General features: G+C 56.1%; 7 protein-coding genes across 7 annotated transcripts; 1 reads left to right on the top strand and 6 right to left on the bottom strand.

Annotated features, from left to right (window-relative positions):
• Positions 1 to 899: 899 nt before the first annotated feature.
• C8A04DRAFT_11690 (uncharacterized protein) lies at positions 900 to 3,194 on the bottom strand (the record flags this gene model as incomplete). The annotated part of the gene is made up of 1 exon (XM_062777059.1): positions 900 to 3,194. The coding sequence occupies one exon, from the start codon at positions 3,192 to 3,194 to the stop codon at positions 900 to 902; it is 2,295 nt and encodes a 764-aa protein (XP_062637568.1).
• A 3,082-nt stretch (positions 3,195 to 6,276) lies between these two features.
• On the bottom strand, positions 6,277 to 9,135 carry C8A04DRAFT_28099 (uncharacterized protein; the record flags this gene model as incomplete). Its single annotated transcript, XM_062780520.1, has 1 exon — positions 6,277 to 9,135. The coding sequence occupies one exon, from the start codon at positions 9,133 to 9,135 to the stop codon at positions 6,277 to 6,279; it is 2,859 nt and encodes a 952-aa protein (XP_062637567.1).
• A 2,910-nt stretch (positions 9,136 to 12,045) lies between these two features.
• Positions 12,046 to 13,674, top strand: C8A04DRAFT_28098 (uncharacterized protein; the record flags this gene model as incomplete). Its single annotated transcript, XM_062780519.1, has 2 exons — positions 12,046 to 12,255; positions 12,337 to 13,674. The coding sequence occupies 2 exons, from the start codon at positions 12,046 to 12,048 to the stop codon at positions 13,672 to 13,674; spliced, it is 1,548 nt and encodes a 515-aa protein (XP_062637566.1).
• Positions 13,675 to 14,021: 347 nt separating this feature from the next.
• On the bottom strand, positions 14,022 to 15,534 carry C8A04DRAFT_11713 (mitochondrial metalloendopeptidase OMA1; the record flags this gene model as incomplete). The annotated part of the gene is made up of 4 exons (XM_062777072.1): positions 14,022 to 14,162; positions 14,230 to 14,692; positions 14,773 to 15,076; positions 15,162 to 15,534. 4 exons carry the CDS (start codon positions 15,532 to 15,534, stop codon positions 14,022 to 14,024), a joined length of 1,281 nt encoding a protein of 426 aa, XP_062637565.1.
• A 757-nt stretch (positions 15,535 to 16,291) lies between these two features.
• On the bottom strand, positions 16,292 to 18,374 carry C8A04DRAFT_28096 (glycoside hydrolase; the record flags this gene model as incomplete). The annotated part of the gene is made up of 2 exons (XM_062780518.1): positions 16,292 to 17,688; positions 17,753 to 18,374. 2 exons carry the CDS (start codon positions 18,372 to 18,374, stop codon positions 16,292 to 16,294), a joined length of 2,019 nt encoding a protein of 672 aa, XP_062637564.1.
• A 1,876-nt stretch (positions 18,375 to 20,250) lies between these two features.
• C8A04DRAFT_36841 (uncharacterized protein) lies at positions 20,251 to 21,113 on the bottom strand (the record flags this gene model as incomplete). Its single annotated transcript, XM_062783672.1, has 3 exons — positions 20,251 to 20,439; positions 20,537 to 20,727; positions 20,879 to 21,113. The coding sequence occupies 3 exons, from the start codon at positions 21,111 to 21,113 to the stop codon at positions 20,251 to 20,253; spliced, it is 615 nt and encodes a 204-aa protein (XP_062637563.1).
• Positions 21,114 to 25,954: 4,841 nt separating this feature from the next.
• On the bottom strand, positions 25,955 to 26,701 carry C8A04DRAFT_36840 (uncharacterized protein; the record flags this gene model as incomplete). The annotated part of the gene is made up of 4 exons (XM_062783671.1): positions 25,955 to 26,284; positions 26,346 to 26,463; positions 26,494 to 26,552; positions 26,585 to 26,701. 4 exons carry the CDS (start codon positions 26,699 to 26,701, stop codon positions 25,955 to 25,957), a joined length of 624 nt encoding a protein of 207 aa, XP_062637562.1.
• Positions 26,702 to 27,088: the final 387 nt, after the last annotated feature.

Raw genomic sequence — 27,088 nt, 5'->3', positions numbered from 1 at the left:
CTCTTCCCCTGCCCTGCGCTCGCAGAAAATCCCAGGGAGCAGTCCAGTCACCCCGCTCATATATACATCCCATTCCCAGTAGGATATGAAAAACGATCAAATGCCAATACAATCCGATTCAATCCAGCCCAGCCCAGCACACACCACCACCAAGCCCAATCCTCAATCCGTTGTCCTCAGTCCGTGGGCTTCGCAGGTAATACACGCCGTTCTCTTCACACTGGAAAAGAAGCGACGTGTCTGTGTAGAAAGCAACAAAACACCACCTGCACGTTGAAAAGAACTCAACCAAAAACCAAGAAACCAGCCAAACCAACGAAATGAAAAATAGAAAGAGATACCGAGCAAGGGGGGATATTCTCAAGTTCACTTGCCTCCCCCCTTCACACACACACACATACACACACACATCACCCCGCGACGCCATGTCATCATGCCTCCGGCCAACCCAGTCCGGGGAAAAAAAACAAAGGGAATCAACCAAATCCGGAAATAACACCAAGAAACGGGGCGGGGCGTATGATAGAGCCAAGCCCGCCATGTATCCATCCGTCACGAGCACGGGGAAACGACCGGTGCTGTCATAGCGGGAGTGCATAGCATACAGCACATCGGGGAATCAGTGCCATCTCTCGATGGATGGGTAGCCTTGAAGGGGGGTGCCTTGGTTACTGGTCCTGAGACGTGCGGTCGGTCGTGAACTTGATAGGATATATTCGAAGCGGAAAAGTAAACCGCAAAAAAACGCCGTTGTCCCATTTTATCATTAAGGTCAGATGCAACTACGCCGGCCGAGCTGGGCGGCAGAATCTAGTCATAGCCTGCGCCTCGTTGCCAGGGGCTAGAGAGGGTCAGTTCAATGTTCATTTCATCGTATCCACACCAAAAGCAAAGCGGACTCACCTAGAGTTGTTCTGTGCCCGGAAAGCCGGCCCCTGGTTGGAGTTCCCGAACGGGCTGGCCGGCCGGTTCTGCGCACCGAACGGACTTGCGGGTCGGTTATGTGCACCGAAGGGGCTGGCGGGCCGCTGGGCACCAAACGGACTCGCAGGTCGGTCGTGGTACCGTGGGGGGCTCTTGGGCCCTTCGGCCGGGAATAGCGGCATCGCCGGGGACGCGGGACGCGTGTTGTTGAAGCCGCCCGATGAACTGTGGCCTGAGGGCACGCCCAAGCGCTCGGTCTGGTGGCGCATAGAATCCGACGTGATGGACTCGGCGTCATCGTCGAGGTCGAGACCGTTCTTGAACCCGGCCTTGTCACCGCGGGCCGTGGCCGCGAGGGCGTCGAGTTCGGTGGTCTGCGTGAGGTGGGTTTGCGACTTCATGAACGAGGTCCGGTCGTCGGCCATGATCTGGTAGCGGCCGTCGGGGTTCTCGCGGAAGAAAACAAAGATCGTGCTGACAATCAGCATGAGCAGTAGGATCAGGGCAAAGACGGCGTTGGCAATCCACAGCACAACACCGACGACACCCGTGACCAGAGGCGGTTGGTTGAAGACCTCGGTGAAGATCATCAGGAAAATGGTGTTGAGGAAGTTCATGGCGCAGATGGCGATGTTGAACGAGTTGGTCTTCTTGTCCATCCACGGCCGGATCACACTGGCGGCGATCAGCGCACCAGCCTCGATGATGAGGAAGCCGACCGCCTGCACGGTGCCCCGGTCCTGGGCGAACGCGACAAACATGGCCTTGACCAGCACGTAGCCGAGCACAGGGACGATGAAGTAGTAGGCCGAGGCGCGGAACTGGACGTAGAGGAAACCCCACTTGTTGAGAGCCTGGGGGTCCGAGAACAGGATGTACGCGGGGTTGTGGTGCATCATGACGGAGCGACGGGCGATCATGATCACCTTGAAGGACGCCCAGCCGAGGGTGATGGCCATGCCGAAGAGGAAGAAGACGGCCAGGACGACCTCGGCCGCCGAGTCCTTTTGGGTGAACTCCCAGAGGCAGAGAATCGACATTTGCGGGAAGCCGATCAGAGTGAGACGGAACAGGATGCCCTTGAGCACCGTGAGCCAGCCGTTGCGGAACTCGAGGAACCGCTCACTGGGCATCCACTTCTTCTTGACGGCCACCTCCAGCAGTCCCTTAAACGCAGCCACCGCGCCGCACGTGATGGCGACGAGCAGACAGAAGAAAATGAGGCCGGTCATGAACAGGTTGGTCGACTCGATGCCGGCGCGGAACGCCGCACGCTGGATGCCGTACACGATGTAGCTCCCAGAGCTCGTCTGGATGTTGCCCCGCTTGATGAGCTCGCGCTTCATGAAGTTTGACATGGGCTCCGAAATGGTCGTGGGCATCATCGCGAGCGAGCGTCTGGCGATGCCCATGCCGATGTCGATCGCGCGCTTCTCTACCTGGACGGAAACCGTGGTCAACGAGTCAAAGATGGTCGATGGGGTGCCGCCTGTGGCTCGCTGGTACCAAGTGAAAATATCCTGCATGAAGCCGACCCGGATAATGCCCATACTCCATTGGAAATCCTGGGTCCAGGCCATGACGACCGGCGGAAGTGGGACACCCGTGAGACCGAGCATAGCCTGCGCTTGGAAGTAGCCAAAGAGCGAAAGCGCATTGGCCGCGACGTGGGCAGCGGCGTTCTGGTGACCCAGGCCAGACACGATAGCGGACGACACGAGAGCCAGGCCAGCCACAATGGCGGTCGCCCACTTCACGCCGACGAGGTCCACGGTCTTGCCGTTCGAGATGTCGGCCTCGACGCAAGCTACACTCTTGCCGATGTCTGGACCATCCGTCATGTTGATGAACACCTTCACCTTGGCGTCCAGATCCGGGAAGGTGTAAGCAATCGAGGGCACCTGGCCAATGGCGTCACTGCCAACCTTGATGTTGAAGTTGAGAGGGATCTTGCCGGACGTCATGGGGCAGAGACCGGCCAGACCGGCGTCGCAAGGGTCGACCTGCTTCCTGGCGATCTGGTAGCCATAGGCAGAAATGGCAACGTCAAAGATGACGCTGCCCTCCACCGACGAGACGGCCACAATGTCAACATTGGCCGTGTTGTTGTTGGGTGTGAAGACGACCTTGAACAGACTGGCCGTGAATCCCGAGTTTTCCTGGCACGCGTTAAGGGAGTTGGACTGGAGGATCTGCTCGCCAAGCACGGGAGAGGCGAGGGCGGCGAGCGACGCTAGGGCCGCGAGTGGCCGTGTTAATGACCACCGCATCGTGTCTGTGTATATTCGGTGGGAAGTCGAGGTAATAAAGAGAAATTCAAATCGTTTGTTCTCTTTTGGGCGCGTAGTTGACGGTCAAACAGCCAGATTGACCGATTCCTCGTGCAATCAGCACTGCTCAATCCAATCCACCGAGAGAAGTCGAAAAGAAACCAGCAAGCGAGGCGCTGGTGGCTGGGGTGCCGAAGGTCCAAATTCGCTCCGGCCCAGATGAGGGGAAAAAGGAAGATACTCCGACTCGATTTCAGTGGTCGTGCGGTCTCGAGGGCGCGTGGAGGGCGAATAAAGCGAGTGAGGCCCTGCCGACGGCGAGAAAGGGGGCGATTCGGCGGTCGAAAATCGGTCGTCGGAATCTGGGAGTGTCGGCGCAGGTAAGCGATGGTAGGCGTTGAAAGAAAGGGGAAAAAATAAGAACCGGTCGTGTAGTGTGTCGATCCGGAAGTCGAGGAAGGTTAGAAAGGCCAAAAATGAGTGAAAGAATGGACGGCGGTCGCCTCAGGAGTGTCTGGTGTGTATCGGTCGGGTGACGGGGAAGCGCTGCGTAATGAGAGACAAAAACAGGGACACATGGGGGTTGGCAGGGGGGGCCGCCAAGTCTTCCGTGTTAATGCCGAATGGGAAATTAGATCGGCAAGATATGGGGCGACTTTATGGCTGCGACGATGTACCCCGCAGATGCAAGTATCTCTCTACTAACTTTCCCTTCTTGGCACTGATCGACCAACATTTAGCACCGTCTTCCCAGTTTCCGCAAAACAAGCGGAGAATCTTGATGCAAAGCGCCCGTGAAATCATTCTTTTCGGACTCAGTGACCGATGGTTCTTAAGGGCTTGACCCAAGCCCTGGACGAGCATATTGGCGCTCGTGAAATGGTTCTTGGGGCGTCTTGGCCTCAACATTAGCAAACCGCCAAGTCAAGAAGGGAGGGAAGTCGCACTTGGTGGTTCATGGAACCCGCTCCTGCCGGCTCTGCTCCTTCCCCTGAAAAACGCTCAGGGGCGGCGCCTATGCAGCGCTTCAGGAACCCCCGCATTGAACAACAGCCAAATTACTATTGTAGACCCATCAATAGGAAGTCCCTTCGGTCCACGTAGTCCCGGTTCTCTGCTAGGTACGGAGTAGTTCTGCTTTTCTGTATTCCGTCCCTCTGCATGGGATACGAAATATTGATATCGCGAGCCCACGACCTCGTATCTCAATCGCCCGCAAACAAACCGACAAACCATACGCTAATTTCTCGCCTTGCTCACTCAGACCCGTTACGCGATCCATCAGCTCATTTCACGACCGCGCGTTCTGCTTTCGGCAATCGTGGAAAAACGGGACACAATCATCAATTCGGGGTCTGCACAGCCTCCTTGCCCATGGCAAAAATGAGACCCTGTGCCCCGCCATGGCCGGGGGGTTGCGAGCAGTGGAGCTGAACTTTGCAGAGGAGGTTCCACTGGTTTTGAGTCTGAAGAAGAACGACTCGTGACACTGGGAGGTTGCCCGCCCAGGCCGGCAATGGGGGTGATAGGTCATCAGCAGCAGCGCATGCAAACGGAACAACACACAGACAGGCAAGACAAGGTGACCTCTTTGTTCGTTTGTTTGTTGTTGACTGTCATCGCTCAACAACAAATGCTGCATTGTCCAATCGCGGCTGGACCCTCCTGCAGATGCACTGCAGTGTTGTCCCCGCAGCGACTCGAGCCCACCGCCCGAGCGGGTGCCAAGCTTGGAGTGAGATGCAGCCGACGATCGGCCACGAGGCTGGGTGAGAGGGGCCTGCTTCATCTCACGATGGGACGTCGTCAGAGTGGAAAAATGTTCGAAACAAACCACCACCTGTAAAGTTACAAGTTGTTGAAGAGATAGTATTGGATTTTCCTTTCCCTTCTCTGCTGGCGAAGAAACAGAAAGATGCACTCCCGCCGGATTCTCACATCCGCGACGATCCGCTCCGCACGCGACTCGGTGCGCTTCCGTTGAATGGCTCTCAAGGCGCACATGCGAAACATCGTTTCCAGGGGCCCCGCGTTTCCGCTTGTCGCAGCGTTCGCTCGGTGCGCATGCACGTTTCAGCGGCAAACGGGGCCAGCGCACTCGTTACAGGACTCTGAGAGGGGCCAGAACTGGTCAAACACTTCGACCTTTTGGTTTGCGCCTTTGGGTAAACGGGTTTGAGTTTTGTGTTCTGATAAATCTCCAACCGAAGCAGCTCACAGTGTGCTGCGGGGTCGCCCGACAAGACCGTGGAAACAATCTTCAACACTTTAAGTTGTGCACAACCAACTGACAACTAACTAACCTGAGGCGTCTCATCCTAGCGTCGTTGTCCCTCAAACAAAGTCAACAACTAATTAATGTCCGTTCCACCTCATGCAAACAAGAGCACCAAGGCTGTCGTGTCGCGACCTGCATAGATCATGTGTCGAGATCTCGCCGTCCACAGCCGAACCGGATCTTAATGATCCTTCCAGGGGCTGCCGTGTCTTGGCAGGGGATTCGCACGATATCAACAACCTGCCCGATTATCGTCGTATCAAGACAGCCCAACGACTCAATACTGCATGCTTCTTTGTAACAATCGCGGGGTCTAAATTAAGTTTTGCAGTGCAGGCAACCCTTTTTTTCTAACCTCACCATGTCACTAGTTTACGAACACGTACTGACGCTTCGCTAGAGGTAGCTAGGTAACGTTAGATGTCGAACAGACACCCACTGCACACAGCCTCTGCAGCCTGCACATCTGCATCGGGCCGTTGCGTTGCGCACGCATACATCTCGACAAGACCCCGAAGCACGCATGATCGAAGGCTAACAGGAGCACAGGCTCTACCAAATGAGATTGTATCTTCACATCTCTAGTATTTGTAAAACTGGATTCAAGATCCAGGGTATCATGTAACAAGCAAGAAACAAATAGTACAGCACCGACCCCCTTTCCAATAGGTTAAGTCCGTCGTGCAAACAGCCTCCCAGTTAACCTCCTCCAGCGCCAACAATGCATGCGTCCATCCATCCACCATTGATAGGTAAACCATGACAACCAAATTACATAGTAAGGGAGAAGAAGAGAAAAAAAGCTCACAACCAATTAACCTCCCCCTCCTCCCACGGTTTCGTAGCCCTCGAATAATCATACCCTGCCTTATACCCACTCAACAGTTCCTCCTCATCAACACCACAATGACTCTGCCCATCGCGTCCCCTAAACCACCCCAACCCATATGTCTTCCCGCTGCTTCCATCCTGCCCCACCTGCTCCTCCAACCGCCGTAACATCTCTCCCTGACTGAGCTTATTCGTCCCCACAAACCCATACAACATCTTACTCTGATGAATATACGCCAGCACGCTCGCAATCGTATTCGGCTGCCGCGGAAGCGGGATCGCAGTTCCCGTGAGCCCCGACCCGCGGCGCGCAAAGACAGTAGTGGCGGTGATGAGGAGGTACAAGAGGATAGCCATGGCCAGCGCGAGGGAGAGCCAGAAGGAAGGAACAGTTTCTTGCCCGGCGTTGAGGAAGTTGGCGTTTTTTTCCGCCGCCGCCGCTGCTGCGGTGCGGGCTGCGGAGGGGGAGGGGCCCTGGGGGCCGTTATGGGAGTTGAGGATGGACACGAAGACCCGCCCTTCGACTGTGGCTAGACTTGTTACTAGCACTGTTAACACCTCTGCTACGACCGTGCCCAGGCCTACGGCGAATACCAGGGCGTGTCCGTTTACTAGGCCCTTGACGGCTACCCAGCCGAAGGGCATGGCTGTGTAGTCTAAGCAGAGAGTTTTGGGGGGTGCGTGGCGGCGGGAGAGGATGTAGTAGGGTTCCATGACGCGGACGTCGGTTTCGAGGGCGCCCCAGGAGAGTTTGATGATTACGGCGAGGGCGGTGATGAGCCAGGGGGCGTGGTCGGTGAGGGCGGTGGCGGGGGTGAAGAGGACGATGGGGAGTAAGGCGAGGAAGAGGATGATGAGGGCGAGGAAGGGGTAGGCGCCGGCCGGGCGGAGCATGAGGGGTTGTGGGTTGTGGGAGAGGTGGTGGTTTGCGTAGCGGTCTTCTGCGTCTTCTTTCTGTTGTTGTTTTTCAACGTCGCCCAGGTTCATGTTGTGAAAGGTGTGGCTCCTCCCTGCTGAGAGGGAATCGTCCGGGGCGAGGGATGAGTTGCGCAGGACATACCGCCGGTTCTTGAGCTTATGGTGGATGTCCTGGTGGGTGGCAACGTCCATATCCTTGAAGTCCATCAGGATATGCGACACCGTAGCCATGGACGCCAGCCCCGCGATACCCTTGACGTCGGCGAGCAAACCCGAGCGGCGCGACTGCAGCTGGTAGAACAGCACACAGCCCATGCACGCGACCACCACCAGCGTGGCCGTCAACAACCGCGACCACACGGGGTGCATGAGGATGTGCTTCTCCTGGTCGGGGAACTGCGTGCGCGTTGGACGGTCCGGGGTGAGGATGATGGCGGCCGCGCCCAGGGTCGGGACGAGGGTGTTGGCGAGCAAGCTAGCCACTGACGACACGGCGACGGCGTAGTGGCGGTAGTGCAGAGCGCGGAAGGGGCGGAATAGGTTGAACTGGGTTAGGTAGTCGACGTTGATCGACTCGGAGGCTAGCGCGCCGCCTTCCTTGGACAGCTGGTAGAAGGGCTCTAGACGCATCACTTCGAAGTTGGTGATCTGCCACAACACACCGTACGACACGGCCACGATCATGGGCAGGAACTTGATGGCGAAGTACTGCGACGTCGGGATGTCTGACGGCGCTTGGAAGGTGACCAGCGGGGTCTGCGCCGACGACCGGTACAGCACCTCGACGCAGGCGCCTAGCGCTAGCGAGACCACGATCAGCGATACCAAGTATGGCCACCGCATCGAGAAGGGTTTCCAGTTGGGTTGCGGGTAGAACACGGCCGTAGTGGGTTGGCGCGTGGGGAACGTCGTCTGTTTCATAAAGATCGGGACCGGCTCGCTGTCGTCTTGGAGTCCGTCACTGTCGCTGTGGTTATGGCTCTGGCCTGCTACCAAGCTGAGATCGGCGTTGGGCAGACTTGGTACGGGGGGCTCGCCCGCATCTGCACCATCACCGGCGCCCGCGCCGTGATCCATGACAACCTCGATGACCTCCCCGCGCTTGTTGGCCTCACTCTGTCCCAACCGCTTGAGCGTCTCGGCCCGGCTGAGCTGGCTCCTCCGTTTATTACTAGCCTTGGTGAAAGACCGGCTCAGCGGCCGTTCCGACGCCGGACTCGACGCGAGCAGAGCCGACTCGGTGACTGTCATATCCGTCTTGATGCCCAGCCCCAAACCACCCGTCAGCTTGCCGTGGGCTTCTTGGTCCTGGAGGGTCTTGAGGAAGGCCGCGTCGGCCATTGTGGTCGGGCCTAGGGTGCTGGTGAGGTCGAACATCATCGGCACTGACGTGACTCTCGTTTTGGACTTCTCTGCTTCTGCTTCCTCTTCCATCTCCTTGGTGACCTCGCGGGCGATCGGCGCGGCTGCTGTGACGAGGCCTAGGTCGGCGCCGTCTTCCTCGGGGATGACTTCATGCCCGTGGTGTTGGCGGGTGTTCGCCCGTGTGTGTTGGTGCTGTTGTTGGTACGGTATTGATGGTTCTGCTGAGGCAACGGGCGAGTACCCGATTGTGTTTGGTGAGGAGCTGAGGGTCGCCGTCCAGCCAGACGTTGGGCTAGCATAGGTATAGCCCTCGCTCCCTGTACTTGGGCCGTAGCCCGAGTTGGGGCTGAGGTTTGGCCCGGAATGTGAGGTTTGAAGGGAAGCGAGAGCCGGTCGCGGTGCTACCGGGGGGTATGTCGTGTAGGTGTCGAAGCTGCCGAGGTCGGTGAAGTCGGACACCGTGGATATCCGGCTAAAGCTGCTGTCCGAGGTCGCGGACCGGAGTGGTGGCCGTGGCCGTGGCCGTGGCCGTGATGGGTGCCGGTCCATCTCGGTCGTGTGAGTGAGTGTGTGTCGGCGTCTTTCTCGCTATCTGTCTCTGTCCTTTCTCCGCCCGACAAGCAAGACCAGACGCGCGGATAATAGACGCAGAAACAGCCAAAAAGAGCAATGCGATGGGAAAAGAATATAAAACGAACAGAAAGAGAAAAGAGCTAGGTGGTCCAGATGTCTGTTCAAACAGGATCCCTGGAGCTTCTCAGTCCCAATTCAGTTCCTCATTCCCACCCTACCTACCCCGGTCTCTCTCTCTTTCTCTCTTCCCCAAGCGACCCGGCCCCAGGTCTGCAGGTCCCTTAGCTCAGCGAGTGGCCGGCGGGCGCGCTGCAAGGGTGCGGCTGAGAATGAGACGACGGGCTCGGCGAGCGGGGTCAGTCGGGTCAGAGCGACGCCGCCGACGCGCCAACTCGGCGAGAGATTTGTCGAGATAGCCGCCGTAGGGCTGAGGAGAGTGGTCGCGCAGGCCGCGAATCTTGCATTCAGCTGGGTGTTATAGCTACACTACTTGTGGTATTGCGTCGAGCTGCCACATCATCAGCTTGCCCCGCAGATTTTGACGCTATTCTTCGACCTGCGCTCTGCTCGCGGTGGTTCGTCGCAAGTTATCTGCTTGTCGAAACTGGGGGTTAACATTCCTCCAGCACTACACAGTTACTAAGCCAGAGAAATTAAAGCAGATCTTTGCACCGCAAAAACGGCCGCAACCTAGCCCATGGCGAAAGTCCTTGTCAAGACACGGAGGAATTCAACGCCGGGCCGTCAAACACAGGGAAATGGCCAAGGCCAACAGGGTTGCAACGCGTGGGTGGGCGACCATCACACACGAGCACCCAAGACCCTGGCACGGCAAACAACTGCCCAAGCGAGCTAACTTCTGCCGATTCCACTCGCTGAAGTTGAAGGCAAAACCCCCCGATTGAGTTCATGAAAATCAAAAACGGTGGTCGAATTCTTCATCGATGATCTAGCGGCGCGTCCCCAGGCAGACCCCTTAAAGCGGCAAAGCCGTCCATCAATCAGTCAGCCCGGCCGGCGTGGGCGAGGCCGCGAGAATCAAGATGGGACGAAAAAAAGCTCAAGTTCCCGTCGCCGTTTTGGTTTTGGAGAAAGCGGGTGCCGGAGCCGAGAGCTTCAGGGGCCTATTAATAGCGGCCTGCTGGACTGTGTTTTTTACTGGACACTGTGGGCGGGCACGACAGGCAGCTTGGGGAAGGTGGGGCCGTTTTGGGGGTTTCGGAGAGGACAAAGAGCTCCACTCCGGCGCTTGTGGCACGCACCTTCCGCGTCCGTCCCGCTTTCACCATCGCTGTCAGCGGCCTGTTTCCCCATTTTCTGATTCCATGTTTTTTGTGACCGATCGTGGTTTGCAGTTGGTGATGAAGGATGTCGTGCTTAGCGAGGCGAGCCTAAGCGCGGCATTGTGTATCCTTCCCGCGCTTATTCGCTGCCGACGACACTGTGTGACGAGTCGGAGTTTCCACGGTGGAAAGTGCCCTTTGCAAAGAGACGAGCTGCAGCAGACAAGTTGCAATATCGTCGAAAGTGCATCTCTGGACCGAACCCTTATTATTTTTTCCATTTTAGGTACAAATGGAGAATACCATTCGCTCTGCATCACGACACCCTCTCAAGACCAAAATACCCAGATTTGGTAAATCCAAAATCCCAATCAAAACCCAAAACCCAGAAATCTAGAAGCAGACCCAAAACCACCCCGCTTCCCGCCGCACCCCTGCGCTCTCAGGCTGGAAGTCCCCAATGCTGCATGCGGCACTGTGCCACCACCGAGCATGATAGCGGCGTCACCAGATCGACGATACGAAACAGCCAGTCATTTCTCCCGGATTTACGGGGAGGTCCGTCGGGGCCTTCGGGGAGGGAGCAAGGGATAATTATCAAACCGGATGTCTGGTGTGCTGCGCCGCCCTCAGTTGAGAACGCGTACCCGGATCAGGGACGGGGAAAAACGTGTGTTGTTGTGGCGTGTAGTGTAAATAACTAGGTGGAGTGGACATTGTTTGCCAATTTGGGGTTGTGACTTGCGGCTGGTGACGAATTTGGAGATTTCCATATCGCGGTTGATGCAAATATTCTACACGTGTATTGTAGCGGGGTCTCAAACCCCTTTAATATCCTGTTTCCTATACCCCATACACTACATAATACAATTCTTCCACACCCTCCCAGTCGCAGATGATATTAGCCTACTCAACCGGTTGCCGTGCTAGCGAGCCTCTCCTGGCGATCATATAATAGAAGATCGGAATCGCCGTCATCTTGCTTGTATGTACCTGTAGATACACTCCTTCGCGCTTCTCAGGACCCCTTTCAAGGGATTTTCTCTAGGAACGGACTGACCTAATTCCTTGGATTTCCTGGTTCTTGTGCTCTATTGTGTCATTCTCCTGGCCTTTCCGAGTACCCGCTTTCGGAATAGCACCCGAATCTCATGCTCTTCTCTCCCGACCCAATGTCAGGACTCAGATATGACAACAGCGTTGTGTCGGAGGTTGATATTTGCCAGAATGCGGCCCGCTGCGGTCGTTCCCTCGCTATCAAGGGAGGTGTGCGTGGGAGTTTCAATGTAAATGTGGTTAATGTTTGCTGGTTTCTTGCTGGCTTTGTCTTGTTCCATCTTAACTTTTGGGTCCTGCCATGTGTTTTGTGATTTGAGCAGTTTGTAGAATGGCGCAAATGCTGTTCTTTCCTCGCACACGAAGAAGGGCATTTTGAAATTTTGCACTTGGTCTCGTTCCGAATCACCGGGCTCGCTCAGGGCGATTCGTTTTTTCGTGAGAACCATAACAAAGCGACTTTCTCAATCACCCACCACACGAAAAAGAAAAGTCACGATAAAAGCGGAACTGCGCGAACGCGCGTGCGATGTGATACATGCCCGCCATGGTCAACTCACTCGTCTGGTCCGCCGAGGAGGCCAAGTATCTTCAGGCGATTTTCCGCTGGCAAGAAACTACGGGTCCGTCTGAAGATGAGCGGAGACGACGGCATGAGGAAGAACGCCGACGCCTCGAAGAACAGAAGCCGGCTGGAGAATTCCGCGTGCTAGTTATCGGCGGAAAGGGAACCGGCAAGACCGCGGTACTGACGAGGGTGAGTGTTCTCGCTTTCTCCTGTTTTCAAGCGTGATCCATGAACGGGGATTGTGAGACTGACGAAGAAAAACAACACCAGTTTGGCCAGGGCGTCTTTCACGGCGAGTCACAGCCGCCGGACCCGTTCTATGAACGTGGCTGTCGACACCCCATCAGCCTCGACGTGCCCGTGGCTAAGTTTACAACGACGACGACGGCCCTTCCGCCCTCATCTACCTCTGCCCATCTTCAGTGGCCTAAGAACACAGGCATAACACCAGCCTCCAAAACCCAACCCAACCTCGGCCTCAACGGCCGCCACAATTCCATCAACAACCTCAAGCCGAGCTCCCCCCAACCAACGCAGACCCGAAAGGAAACCTACATCATCGACGCGCTAGAAATGCCCTCCCACCATCTCCTATCCAACCCCATGCTCGCCCAAGCCCTCTCCATCACCGAAGCCGCGGTGCTCCTCTACTCCGTCCGCGACGAGGCTTCACTGCGTCTCGCGACGGGCCTGGCCGAGTTTATGCGCGAGCACTTTGCTCCCGCGCCAGGGCAGGGGCAGACCTCCAACGACGGGTCCCCGTCGGGTAAAGCAGGCAAGAAAGGGAGGCGGGGTCTGGCTGGCAGAAAGAAGAAAAAGAACAAGAAGGGTAAAAAGAAGGGAGAGACTGATACGGGCGGGGATGGCGACGAAGAGAGTATGAGATCGCCAACAGCGGTTGGAACGGTCGGGTACGCCGACAAGGGCAGGGTATACCCCATCATCTTGGTCGGGACCAAGTGTGATGGGCCGTACCGTCGTGATGATGACACCGACCAACCTCAGAACCAGCGGAAAAAACAACAAGAAGAAGAGTACATCGAACCCGACCTAACGCCCGTCTCCCCAGCCCAAGGCATCCTCGCGGCATCAACCCTTCACACCCCCGGCCTACCCGACAACTCCAACTCCAACAACCCCAACAAACCAAGCACCACCGAATCAGCCACCACAAGCGACAAGAACCAAACCGGCATCCCCCACCTACACATCTCCTCCAAAACCAACACCAACATAACCCTCCTCTTCGAAACCATCAGCCACCAAATCCTCGCCGTACGCCGCGCAGCCCGCGAGAAGCGCGAGCACGAACGCCGTGAGATGATCCGTGAGCAGATCCGTGTAGCCGCCGGCGATAGTCGCAGCGGCGGTGGCGGTGGTGGCGGTGGGTTGATCTCGTCCGCGTCTAAGGGTGGTGGTGGTAGGAAGGAGAAGAAGATGAGGAAGAGGGGAGGGGAGGGGGGACGGGGGAGGTTTGCGTGGTGGCGGGGGTTGTTTGGTGGGAGTGGGGAGAGGAAGGGGGATGGGGAGAAGAAGGGGGATGGGGAGAAGAAGGGGGATGGGGAGAAGATGGGTGGTGTTGTTGGGGAGGAGGTGATAATTGGTTAAGGGGGTGATGCAGTGATTTGTTTTGTTTTGTTTTGTCTTGTTTTTGTTTGCTGTGTTGCGATCTGGTTACTCGAAACGGCGTCCAGGACAAGCCAGGCTTTGATCGTTTTCGTAGGCTATAATCGTTTCGTACGCTATGATCGTTCGCTGTGTACTCGGAGCTAGATGCCTGATTTCATGAGTTTTATTCCCAGAGTTAAATAGCTAGGGTTGATCGGGGATATCCTCAACGATTAAATCATCACCACCAAATTGCCTAGAATACACGCCAGATCTACCTACCACAACTCCAACGCTTAAATTAGTGCAAATCACAAACCCCTAAACCGTAACGCCCGGAAAATGACTCAAAACACCAAGATCTGCCCGGTCCGCAGCGCATGCCGGAACAAGTCCGCAAACGCCGTCGTCGAGCTGCAGTCACTTTGCGACCGCTTTTCCAGGGCCTGCGGTAGCCACTCCTGCATCTTTTGGATCCTGTTCGCGTTCTGCAACAACAGCCGTCAGCACCCAGCCCATGCGAGAAGTCAGACCACACAAAGAAAAGTAACTCACCGCAGGGTGAGTACTCATCCACTCCGGCACCTCCCCGCCCCCCTTCGCCCGTTCCGCGCGCTCCATCATCTGCCAAAACCCAGCCGCCTCATGCGGATCATAACACGCCTCAGCCATCATCATCAACCCAATATAATCCGCCTCACTCTCCTGCAGCCGGCTCATCGGCAAGCCAAACGAGAGATCCAACACCTTCGAGCCAAACAGCTGGATCAGTAGCGGGGACAGACCGAAAGCCCCGCCGAGCACGATGAGCGCGTACGTGACAATGTTGGTGCCAAAGTCCTGGCTCAGTCGCTCACCGTGGTGGCCGGCTAGGTTGTGCGCAATCTCGTGGCTGAGTACGGTCGCTAGGCCGCTGTCGTTCCTTGCGAGGTTTAGGATGCCGCTGAAGACGAAAACTTTGCCGCCCGGGATGACGAACGCGTTGGCCATGCGTGGGTCGTTGACCACGAAGACTTCCCTGTACCGCCAGCCAACCTGTCAGTTTCTAACCCTCTCGAAAAAGAACAAAACAGGTAAAAGAAGAGAAAAATAGCCCACCAATCCTCATCCTGCATCCCACTAAACGGAATCAACCGTGCCATAACCCGACGCACCCGCACCGTCCGCAGGTCCCAGTCCGGCAGTATCTGCACGCCTTTCTTCTCCAGCTCCCACATCACCCGCTTGAACTCCATCTCGCCCGCCTCGCGCAACCGCTCGGGGCCATAGGCGTTGAACCGTGTGCGCCCGGACACGGGCACCGTTTCGAGATGCGCGAAGTAGTAGATCGCCCCGCTGCCGAGGGTTACGGCTACGAAGAGGTAGAAGGTCTTGTTGTGGAAGGTGCGGATGCCGCGCCATTCTGGGAGGTGAGAGGTTAGGGGGTTTCTTCTTTTTTCTTTCTTCCTTTTTTGTCTTTTAGATCATGATTATAGAGGCAAACGTACCGATTAACGGCTTGGGATTCAACCAATCATCCGAGCGCTGTTGGGGTTCACCCATCCGCGGCTTCTCGGGACCGCGGCCGGGGTAGTAGTTGTTGAATCTGCGCTGTTCCAGCACATGACGTGATAGCCCGTTACGAGGCAAGGCACTGCGAAGGAACGGCCCCGATTTTACCGTCGCGATCGGTTTCGTGAGTGACGGCGGAGCGGCCCGCAATCGTAATCGTACCGAAGGTTTGCTATCGACTGCTATCCCTCGCGATATCCCATGCCGTACGCTTCGGATTTGGTACGAGGGAGATGATGCGGGTAGTGGTCGTCGCAGCACAGCCGACCCCTGCGCGACGAGGGCTCGCACGCGCGGGGCGCCCAGCATGGCGGTGGTCGTGACTCGGGCGAGAATGAATCCTAGTTAGGTCCTTTGCGTTGCGTGGCCGCCTTCAGTCTCTCCTCGCAAGCGCAGAAGAACACGATTTCGGTGTTTGAAGTTAGTTACGTAGTGACGTTGGTGTTTGGGGAAGCTCGGCTGCGGGTGGGGCTTTCGGAGCTCTCACAGCGGGGCCCGGCCTGTTCGGCATGGCTGATGTCAGGGCTTGTGCCTGCTGGTACCCGCTGGCGGACCCCTGCATGTGCTGCACAGCGGCAAGATTGCGCTGTGTTCCGAGATCTGAAATCACGATCGACATGCTGTCGACAACCTTGTTGCAACGACAACTCAAGAACCAGAGGGTTGATTCTTATTAGAACCTTCTCCTTGGGCTTACCTGGGCCAGTCAACAGGAAGATCCTCACTTTTCCGTCGTCTGGCGAGCGACAAACCATCCAGGAGGTCATCACCAACAAAGACAAACCCTAACCCTGGCGCGAAAGCATTGCTCCAGGGTAAGGTCAGCAAGACAAGCGACAACACCATGGGGATCAAAAACCTGTCAAATCACAACTTTTCGTTTCACAAGGGGTTTAGAGTCAAAGTTTGATAATCCAAAGCTAAATCTCGCGAAATTATACCAAAAAACCTCACCACCGTCTATATCCCCAAACAACACCATTAGAAAAAGTCTCCCCCAAAGAAGCAGAAAATGATTTTATACAGGTACATAAATCAGCGCATCAAGTCTACCCGTAAAAGGGTATTAAAGCATCAACGCGCACACCAACCCTCCAGCCACCATCGCTAGGCCCCCGACGGCCTTGGCCGCACCCGCCGTAACCACCGGCCCACTCACGCCAGTTTTGGTCCCCGTCCCGGTCGTCGTGACGATCTCTACAGGTGGCGGCACAGCGCCGTTATCACCCGTCGGCTCTGCCACATCGCTGCTGGTGATGAAGCTCGGAGCGTAACTGGTGGTGTAGCTGGGGATGAAGCTAGGGTTTTCGCTGCTCTCAGAGGGCTGATCGCTCGGGCGCGGGATGACGACGGTAGTGGTCAGCGAGATGGTCGTGGAAGAGTGCACCGTGGTGGTGGTGTCTTCGTCACCGCCGTTGTCACCGCCGTTGTCACCGCCGTTGTCACCGCCGTTGTCACCACCGTTGTCGCCACCATTGCCGCCGGTAGGCTCGGGCCCAGAGCCGGTCTCGGTCGCGGTCACGGGGCAAATGGTCGTCGAGACGGCAATGGTCTTGGTCACGACATGGCCGGGGCAGGAAGTCACTGATGGCGCGCACGATGTGACGGTGTAGGTGCTGGTGGTGTACACCGTCGAAACGGTCCAGGACTGCGAAGCCGTGGTGGTGAGGGTAACCACGGGGGGCGAGTGGGTGGTCTCGGGAGCAGTACCAGTGGCAGTCTCAGTGGGCTCGTCGCTGCACTCCGACTCGGTATCCGTTTCGGTGGCCGTGGTCGTGGCCGCGGTCTTGGTGGTGCCGGGGAATTCAGTAGTGGAGGGAGCGTCATCCGAGCACTCACTCTCGGTCTCGGTGGCGGTCGACGCCGAGGTCACGCTGTGCTTGGTGGTCGAAGGCTTCTGGATCGAAGTGACCGAGGCCTTGGTTGAGCTGCTAGGAGCGTGGGTCTTGGTGCTTGTCGTGGAGGCCTTGGTAGTCGTCACTTTGGTGGTGGAGGCCTTGGTGGTGGAGGCCTTGGTGGTGGAAGCCTTGGTAGTGGAAGCCTTGGTGGTCGTTACCTTGGTGGTCGAGGCCTTGGTGCTCGTCGCCTTCGTGCTGGTCGCCTTGGTGGAAGTGGGCGGTGTACCGGCCTCCAGCTGGTACACATCGATGCCACGGATCTGCCAGTACGTCTGCGCGTATGCTGACGGGTTCCACTGCACATACTTATAGCACTCGTCCACCTTGGTCTGCTTCTCGCAAGTTTCGCCCCAGAGCCCGCCCGCCGCGTCGCCGCACAGGTTGATGTTCAGAATCAGGCGCATGTTGTTAAAGGCTCGCTTCACGTCACAACCGTTGCCACCGGCTGAGAACTTGGGAGGACCCCATTTGCTCGGGTCAGGTTTGCCGCTCGCTACGTCGGCGGGCACCCCGCTGGGGGCCCACGACCACACCCTGATGCCGTCGTCGGCCCACTCGGTCGCGTCTATTCATGTTAGCTGCAAACTCTTCACGACACGGCGACCTCGGTCTCGGGAAATATAACTTACAGACACCGCCAGCAGCGTTACCAAACGACCCGTCCGCCTCCTCTACCGTACAGCCCGTGTTGCCCGGTTGACCCGGCGCATGGTTCCAGCAGTTGTTCCAAACCATGCTGCCCGAAAAGTCGCCCTCGGTGATGGTGCAAGAGCCAACAAGAGCCGGGTCGTCGGTGTGGAGAACGATCTTGTTCCGGCTATTCAAGTTCCAGCCCTCATAAATATCCACCTCGCCGTCCAGCGGCCACGAAGGACCGGACAGCCAGAACGCAGGCCACGCACCGCATGCTTGCTTCGGCAGGTGGGCAAAATCGGCGATGAACAAGCCGCCATTATAAGTGTTGGCACTCTCCAACCGGACACTGCTGCGGCCGTCCGAGTCGGTGCTGGTCGAGTCGACCCGGATGGTCACATCCTCGCGGCTGCTCTCGATGAGCTTGAGGCTGGTCGCGTCCTGCTTGTTCCGGTACTTGACGAAGCCCTGGTTAGGGTCGGGGGAGCTGAAGAAGTTAAATTTGTCGAAGAAGTTGGACGGGTTGTAAGACTCCTTGAGCTGATAGGTCTCAAGCGCAAAGGTCGTTGTGGCATAGGCCAGGGCGGCAGTGCCCAGGCGGAGAACTGAGGGAGCCATGAGAAAGGTACGGAAGTAAATACTGTGTGATACCTGTGAAACAAAAGGGGGGAAGGAGAGCAATGAAGTTGATATGTTTGTTTCAACGAGTGATCGACGTGCGATACGTCAGAGGACGAGCAAAAATAGCGATGCTCTCGCTGGAGGTACAGTGTGTTGGTTGGCTTGGCTATGGAAGCATCAAGTTGGAAGGAGAGAAAGGGGAAAGCCCCAGCCAGTCATGTCAATGGGGTTCCTTTTACACGATACAACTCACACATGGCTGCAAGCAGTAACAAAGGAATGGGCCCAGTTTCGGACGGAGAAGGGGGGCTTCATCCGGAGCAACCGCCAGCTTCGTGGGCCCCATTGTTTCTCTCAATCGGGGTTGCTGGGAAGGTTTGCCGTTCTGGTGGTGAGTTCTCTTGCCGAAAGGGACCCCAATACCAGATTGGGAACCAATAATCGGGCCCCTGTCCAGGGTTTCCCACTTTCCGGGCGCATCGCCAGCGCCCACGAAGTCCAGAACTCCAGGCCTCCAGGTCCGTCTTGACCCTTGGCGCCGCTTCGTCATGCGGCTCGAGGGCGCTTGAAAATCGGGGTCGGGCGGCCCAGCACTCTCTCATTGGCCCACAAGATGCAGGAACGGGCAGCTTCACGGCGGCATGGAACGAGTGTCAGCCCAATATTGATCCACACGCCGTCAAGCGATATGACTTGAGTTCCATTGCCTCAAGCAAAATATCTCCAGTTCTTCTTCTCTTCGTTTTCCTTGAAAGTTGTACCGTGCCTGAGAAAAGACTTTTGATGTCGTGTTCGGCCAAACATTTGAGCTCTTGGCGAGTATTGCCCCTGAGGGTTGCAGGGCTCTTGTATCAGAAGCCTGCAGGGTGGACAGCGACCGTTGGATCTCGCGGGCCTTTTGGCGATGGGGGCAAGCGCAAGCTGAATGACTGGCTGGTGAGCGCCCGTTCCCATCCGAAAAGGCCGAGAACGTCGGATTGGGATGTGGGCCGCGTTTGCCATCCGGAGTCCAGATGCAGGAACGGCGACAGACCAACGGCGTCACGGGGAATTTGTGGGGTCCTCGTCCGAACGGGCGACAGTCTCGAATTCTCATTTGCTCGGGTTCGAACTGTGCCTGGCGTGCCTGAATGGCATGCTGTTTGTTTCGTGTTTCTCTCCCTGGGTTGGCTCGGGTTGTGCGGCACAGATGCGGACGACTGGTGGGCGGCGGGATGGAATCAACGGGAACAACCGTCCGTGTTTCTGCCCGGTCGCTAACTTGGGCCTGGAGGACTTGTGTGTGGTGAGGGGTTCCTTTTTTGAAAAGATCGCCGCTTTTCGAGCGATTGTTGAAAACAAATCGGAGATAACATTGCGGGAGTTCTTAAAATATACAGGGCGCGTCGATCCCTCAACCCAGGACCGGGACCAGGAAACAAACCACCAAGCACCCAACATCGTCAACGCCGATTTAGTTGCTTTCTATTGCGCTGGAAGGTGGCGAGAGTTCAAGTGAGAAAACAAAACCCCGCTTCGGTTCAGCAAGGGGCAGGCACGGAAAACAAAGTATAGAATGTTCCTTCCAGAGCGACAGCAAACGCTGGTGAGAAGCACCTTCCCCCTCTCCAGCTCGCTTTCGGTCACCCCTTCCTTCAAGTCCCCACCTTTTGTTTCCTCCTCCCCCGTCCCCTTCTTCGTCCAACTTCCCCAGGGCTCGCACCTCCACAAATTGCGCACAAACATTGCACAACGCACTCGGCTTCTGCAGATGCAACTCTTTAGCCTGGCCCAGCATGCGGCCCAGTCGACGTAAACGGCGCGGCACCTCTTCAAACCCACTCATCGAAACGCCAAAGTATTTCACTAGGTATGTATGAATTCCCTCTACCATTTAACTGATAACAAAATCGCTCCTCTTGAGCCGCCGCTTTTCTGCGGCTGCCTTGCGGTGCCGCTTTCGCAGATACCACACAATGAATAACGTTCCCGCGATCGAGGGTACCCCGATGGCTACGCCGACTCCGATAGCGACGGGCTTGCTGATTCCTGACGAGTCGTCACTCCTGCCACCACCGCCGCTCTTGTCGTCCGGGGTTGTTGGTGTTGACTGGGGAAACACGAGGTGTCAGCTAGAAAACCCCAAGCCAGAGCCAATTTGCCTCGGGGGGTGTACGTACTTCTGCCGGTCCATCCGGCTGCGCCTCATTCCCCGGGTCACTGATTCCAAAGAACGGCGATTTGGCCAGCACTGGCACTTCGCCGGCGACTGGGGAGATGGGCCGGAGCTCGAGCTGATACAACCCGCCGGGTATCAAGCGGAGCGGAAACGGTATGCCTGACCACGAATACGAGGTCCCGCTTGCGCCCGCTACGTTCTATTAGCCAAAGTCTTTGCGATGCTCCCGTCCAGATGCGGCCGGGTTCGTTACGGAGGCCGATTTACACGACGAGGATGTTGAGGCCCACTCAGCGCTGCTGCGCAAAGAACAAACACCATGGGCAAAAGAGACGTGACCTACTCGTAATGTTAGCACGATAGGCATTCGCGCTGAACCCATCGCCGGTCTTGTCAATAACCTGTGCCGTAATGCATAGTGGGTAGTACTGTGATGGCACGGAATCCCACGTCAACGACACACTAGACCCGCTCGTGACATCTGCGAAGGAGTTGGTGAAAGCTGCCGTCGCCGTAGCCCGGACAGCGCAGAAAATCAAGGTCGCCAGGAGCTGCCCAAGCACGCTGCTGAATCCCATCATTGAGTTAAGGGCAAAGCTCGCGCCGGCGCAAGCCTGGCGGCCGCGACGAAGGCGCAGTTAGGTCGAATCGTCGGGGCGGCTCGCCTTCGTTCTCGGTGAGCCGGTTCACAGCGCAGCGAGAGCCCGTGTCGCAGTCACACGCAGGTTGGGGGCGGCGGCCGCTCGAAGAAGTTGCGCTGGGCGTGGCACGGGCCGATGAAAAGCGAGCGTGGGCATCGAAGTGGGAATCTCAAACCCGTCAATTGACCAACAGACGTACAATGGCTACAAAAAAGGAGGAAAGGATCCATTAACTACCCACGAAGAAACCTGGCCTTTCTGCCCCTCGGGGTCCGTCAAAGGTGTGACTCGGTTCTGCCGGAATCTGCGCGGCATTCTTCCCCAAAATCCTCGAATGGGTCTCGGAACCCGGGCGAGGATCCTCCCACCACGAGGAAAGACGGCGCCCAGATTGCGAAAGAGGAGTTTTGGGGGGAATGAATTGTTAGGGTAAATGGAGCCGTTTATCCACTAGCCTATCACTGGCATCCCTCGCACCGAGACCCATTCATCCAGCTTGCCGTTTTCGTCCACGGAACCGAGCTCGGCATTCGCGCCCCCTCCGGTTTGGATACGACGTCTTGGCATCCGCCCCTGCGGTAGAGTCCTTGCTGATCTGCGGCACACAATCCGGGTTCGGGGGTCCGGGTTATTATGGAGAAGCCGACGACGACGAGCCCGGAGCGCACGGGACACGGGGCACGAGATCGGACGGCCCGTGGGGCATGACCGGCTTCGTAGCTTAGCGGGAGACCGGTCTTGTTTGCGCCCCACTCTTCAGTAAGTCATGACGCTGCCTTTTCTGACATGCAGCAGCCCAAAGTGCCACAAACACACAGATCCAATTAACTGGCTTCACCTGACCGAAGCCAAGCCGTGTTGAAGCCGACGTCACGGCATTTTCCAAAGAGCTATCCTCTCACGACTGGTGATTTCGATTCCTGCAGCAGCGCATCTGCACGGTTCCCTATGCAGCTTACCCAAATACCTTTTCCTCGTCAGCCTTACTATGTATAACGACACATTGCGGTCTCCGAGTGGAGGGGAGGAGAAGCGAGTGAGACGGCTGAATCAGCAACCAGGCATCTCAGACATGTCCACGCCATGATCGACTGGGCAAAAGGTCGATGCATCGACAATCCCGCCGCGGGCCTTGTGAGCAGATGATGAAGGACGGGAGACTCGGTGATAGAAAAGGGGGTCGAGTACCGTTGTCTGCGGCGGGCTCGCTGCACATCTCGTTCAGCCCTACCACTCGACCTTTGACTCACCCACACCCTAGGAAGTATTCACCCGTTCATCCCGCATTTCCATTCCATTTCTGTACCCATTCTTCGGTCACAGAAGTAGTATCAACACCGCCACTCCACTGATTCCCATTGGACTCGACCTCTCCCACGACGCAACCATGCTCTCTTCATCACCCACCGGCCCTTCGCTCCTCGGCCGAGCCGCTCCGACAAGCCGAGTTTTCTCCGATAGCACCGCACCCAGGGAAGTGGAAGTTATCCAGATGCGCCGAGCGGTTTGCCAAAAGAAGACTGCTGTTGTGGTCTCGTCTTTGAGGGGGGGTGGTGTTGGGGCTCTTGCGGCTTCGCCGGATTGGCCGCGCCCGACTTCGAGGTTGGTTCCCGCTGTGGATGCCAGCTCGTAGTTGGTGGTGGTTTATCGTTGGAAGTTAGTTGTATGGTGTTGATGTTTACTAGTAAGAAGATCTTTATTGGTGTTGTTGACTTGTTAGCCTGGGCTTGGGGATGATCGCTGATGATGGATTTAGTTTTGATGTTCGGTACAACACGCATAATAAGGTTCTTTACTACGACGCGTCGATCGCGATACTTTGTCAACTGCACGGGGGAGCTACGATGTCTGGACTAGGGCTGGTACAAGCCCATGGGCGACCTCAGCTCATCGCCGAAGACCATCGATTCGATAACAACACACATGCATGTAGCATCGCCTTCTTGTCTTCTCTATGGGGGCCTGCTGTCTTTTTTCTTTCCGTCCGGTCTCAATTCTTTTCTTTTCTTTCCGTTTGGGCTTTGACATTCTCATACACGACAAGTGCACGGGTATCAACTTCATGACAAGCATCACACAGGCTTTTTTATCTCGGGTTATTATCACTTAGATTGCATATCAACATACGGTGGGATGGGTGGCATAGTTTTGGAAGCGGCTCTAACCCCGCTGAGTTACTTCATGCAATATTATTGATGAATTAGCATACATCTATTTGATCACGATGCTAGCACGGCACTATAATATTGTGTGTTAGAAATGTGCAATATTGTTGTTTCTTTTCTGGGCGACGAGTGGTTTGAATGTGCGGTTATTGACGTTGTTGTTGTGTTGGGGTTTCTCCTGGAGCAAGCCTGGACGTACACGCTGATGATATTTTTAAGAAAGGGGACAGACAGCGACTCGTTATATGCTTGTAACATGGTTGAGCAGTGGTATGTTCAACCGTGGGGACATTTCCCTATCCAAGTTCCTTTGTTCCAGACAACAGTCGGGGGTATTCCAAACTCAATGTAATGCTCCAAGCCTCAATTAGGACAATCAACTGCCACGTTTGACTGGGGGTGGTAGCTCTAGGGGACGTTTCAAGAATCTTCATCATCTGACGTACACAAGAAAAGTAATGGACTCGGATGTGGCTTCGCAGGCAGAGTGACGAGCTCTCGGTGAAGGGTTTTGCCAACTCGCTTTTGGGAGCTGACACTTTCTGACGGAGTGAGACATCGAAACGCCGGATAATCATTTGATTCCTGTGCATTTTTCGTTATCTTCACGCTCCTTTTTGGAAACTCAACGTTTTATTTACCCCATGAAAGCAAAGACATGTGCTGTCAAGGTACGGCATCTCCCCATCCCTAACACGCACCGCCCATTTATAGACCCATCAAAGCCATCTATCCCCCCCAAAACCCCTCCCACTACAAAACCTCTACCCTCTCCCACCTAGAAAACACCCAACCAACCAAGAAACCCTACACCCTCCACAGAGCCTCCCTAGTGTACTTAGTGTAGTGTGGTCCCGCTAGGTAATCCCGCAAACCTAATTAGCCCACTTCCCCCCCTCCCGCCCCCCCCCCCCCCCCCCCCCCCCCCCCCCTGACCACCCCCTTCCCATCCCCTGCGAAAGTCAAAGCCTGCCTAATTAACCCTCCAACAAGGGTGAGGGTAGGTAGGCGGTGCTCAGTCAGCAACTGCCCCCCAGCAACTGGCCTCCAGCACACAGCGTACAGTCCAAACTCAGGCGTGGTCACGATCTGCTAACCCGATGGGTAGAGGTAGGTAGGTAGGATGGACCAGTTACACGGCGAGAAATGGGGAGTGGGTATGTCCATGCAGGGCCTGCATGTAGTATGTAGGAGGTTACAAGTTGTAGTAAAGCTGTATGCGCGCTAAGGTGGTGGGTTGATGTATGTATGTAGTCAGCCGGGTAGCTAGCTGGCAGCTACTTACCTCGGTAGCACAGCACGGTTATGTATGTAGGTAGCTTGCTGCCTTGACATAGCCACACATAGAACCCGAAGAACCCGGGCGGTTTGACAAAGAAAGGGAGAGAAATTGCCACCAAGATTCCAAAGACTCGGCTTAGGACTGGGCAAGGCTGGACTGGGGGCTGAGTGATCAGAGGTCCGTGGCGGAAATAAGGGAAACATGTAAGTTCGTGGATCGTGAGCAAGACTTTAAAGACTCGACTGAAAAGTGGTGAAAGAAGATGTCAAATCACAGTCGTAATGAATTCACATTACAAAGAATTGGTTGAAGTAACTCGGTAGTCCCCCAAAGCCCACCCTTCCCAAGGACACACAGCCCCAATGCATTCCCTACCCATCCCATCCCATGATCCCCCGACCATCCCGTCCCAGCCAGTGGGTGGCTGTGTGAACACAAAAAAAAAAGACAACAAGAACTAAAACAAAAAAGTAATCCTCTCCTCCGTTCGTCCCATCACAAATACACATTTGGTGTCGTGTATTGCGTGTGTGTGGGTGTCATAACCTTCGATGCGCCGTCCCCGTCCTGACCTAGCCCGAAGCCTACCACCGAAACTCCCACCCAGCTCTCTCCGAAGAGCATACATTGATTGATAAAAGAAATTAAACAATAACCAGTCCGACCAACCACCCAGAGAGGTGAAAAGGGGAGAGTGGGAATACTCCCGATACCTGATCAAAACGCCACTTGCGGCCTGGGCCGTTCCCATATGAACCTTCCCCCCCTTTCCGATATTGGAACATTCCCCACTGTCTAAAGCCAGTTTCTTGCGCCAGTTCCTTTTTGATGAAGTGGTGTCACTTCTTTTGTCTGAGTAGAGTGTGCAGTGAGGAAAGTATGTGTGTGAGGGTATGAATGTGTGTTTGAGGTGACTGCGGGGAGTGAGTCCCCTGCAAATACAAGCTTCTCCCGCCCGCTTGTTCGTCCCATTGGAAACCCTGGAAGTGGGTTCGTGCTGACGAAGCTTTGCCCCCGGTTTCCGGCCGCATTTCTTAAGTAAGCAGAGGCCTCCGGGCCATCTCCGTGTGGTTCTGACCCTCCACCCAAACTTGCTCTTGTTCTCGGCCCCCCTCCGCCCCGCGGAGGCTCCGCAGCATCGCGGGGTCTGGGATCTGCTTTCACCTCGTGAGATCTCTAGGATCCTCGCAACGCAAAGCTTGACTGCTCCCAGTGTCGGCTGCTAAAGTGGATGCCAAGGCAGAGCGATGGGGATTGCATTGCCTCCTTAGTGTGTCCGACCGCTCCTCCAGATCGGAGGACATCGAACCAATCCGTCCCTTCCTCGCCGCTTAAAGGGTGTAGTTTGTGGTGCTCAGATCGCCGTAGACGAACATGTCGACACCCCCAATCCCGTCCACGCCACTGGGATTCATCGGCATTGTTGTCCCATGAGCGCTGCCATTGCCGTACGGTATGCTGTCGAACTGGGGTGGATAGCTGGCGTCGCCGAGCGGAGTGCTCTTGAGGTTGAGGTATTCGGCGTGGAGCGAGGCGTACGCTTGGCTCAGAACGTCGTTTCGCTGCTTTGCGTCGCTGAGCATCTGTTCGAGATCCTTTATCCGCTGGTCTTTGCGCTCCCGGTACGCCCGCTGCGAGGCGCGGTTTTGTGCTCTCCGTCGCTGAATCGAAGAAAGTCAGCTTTTGCGTTTGATACACCTGCGGCCCAAGACATGCACATACGGACAACACCGCGGGGGGCGCGTTTTTGTAACGGTTCTCGCGTTTCCGCTTTGCCGCTGGCTTTTGCTGCTCTGATGATTCTGCGGGCTCATTCTCATCTTGCCCAGGGCTCGGGTACCTGCTGTCTCCCACTGACCCGCGGTCGTACTGCATAGAATTGTTAGAGTTCAACCCCATTTTATTTTTTTCAGGGAACATAGGAGGTGACTGTGAGATGATGGAAAAAGGAAGAAACTCACGCTCGAGTTATTTGGACTTTGCGACGATTCGGACAGGTATGGCTCTTGTTCACCGTAGACGTAATACATTGAAGGCGGCGGCGACGGGAAGTCGACAAAATCCCCAAGAACCTCCATGGTAGTGGCGGGGAGGGAAGGCTGAAACGACATATGCGGGTAGTCTTGGGTTGAGAACTGGCGGTTTTGTGAGACGGTATCAAGATCGCGTGGCGGGTGTGTGTTGTGGGGGAAATAGAGGGTAGGAACCAGGGCATGAGTCCCCGTCTGACTTGGGAGCTGGTTCTTATATATGTTGATCCCCGAGTTTCATTCTCACGGGGAAGGCTGTCGTGTACTATGTAAGGCAAGGCGAGGCTCCACATGTCGCAAGGGAAACCAGGGGAGACGGATATGACCACAAAGTTCGGAGATGCCACAGAGGTGCAGGGCCCTTCGACGGAGATAGACTTGGCGTTGTCCATCTGCATCCAGGGGTCACCGTGGGAAGGCGACGTTGAGGGGGGG

The sequence above is a fragment of the Dichotomopilus funicola genome (assembly GCF_033296635.1).
Source record: "Dichotomopilus funicola strain CBS 141.50 unplaced genomic scaffold C8A04scaffold_26, whole genome shotgun sequence".
Classification (NCBI taxonomy): Eukaryota; Fungi; Ascomycota; class Sordariomycetes; order Sordariales; family Chaetomiaceae; genus Dichotomopilus; species Dichotomopilus funicola.
This window is presented reverse-complemented; position numbering and strand designations above follow the sequence as displayed.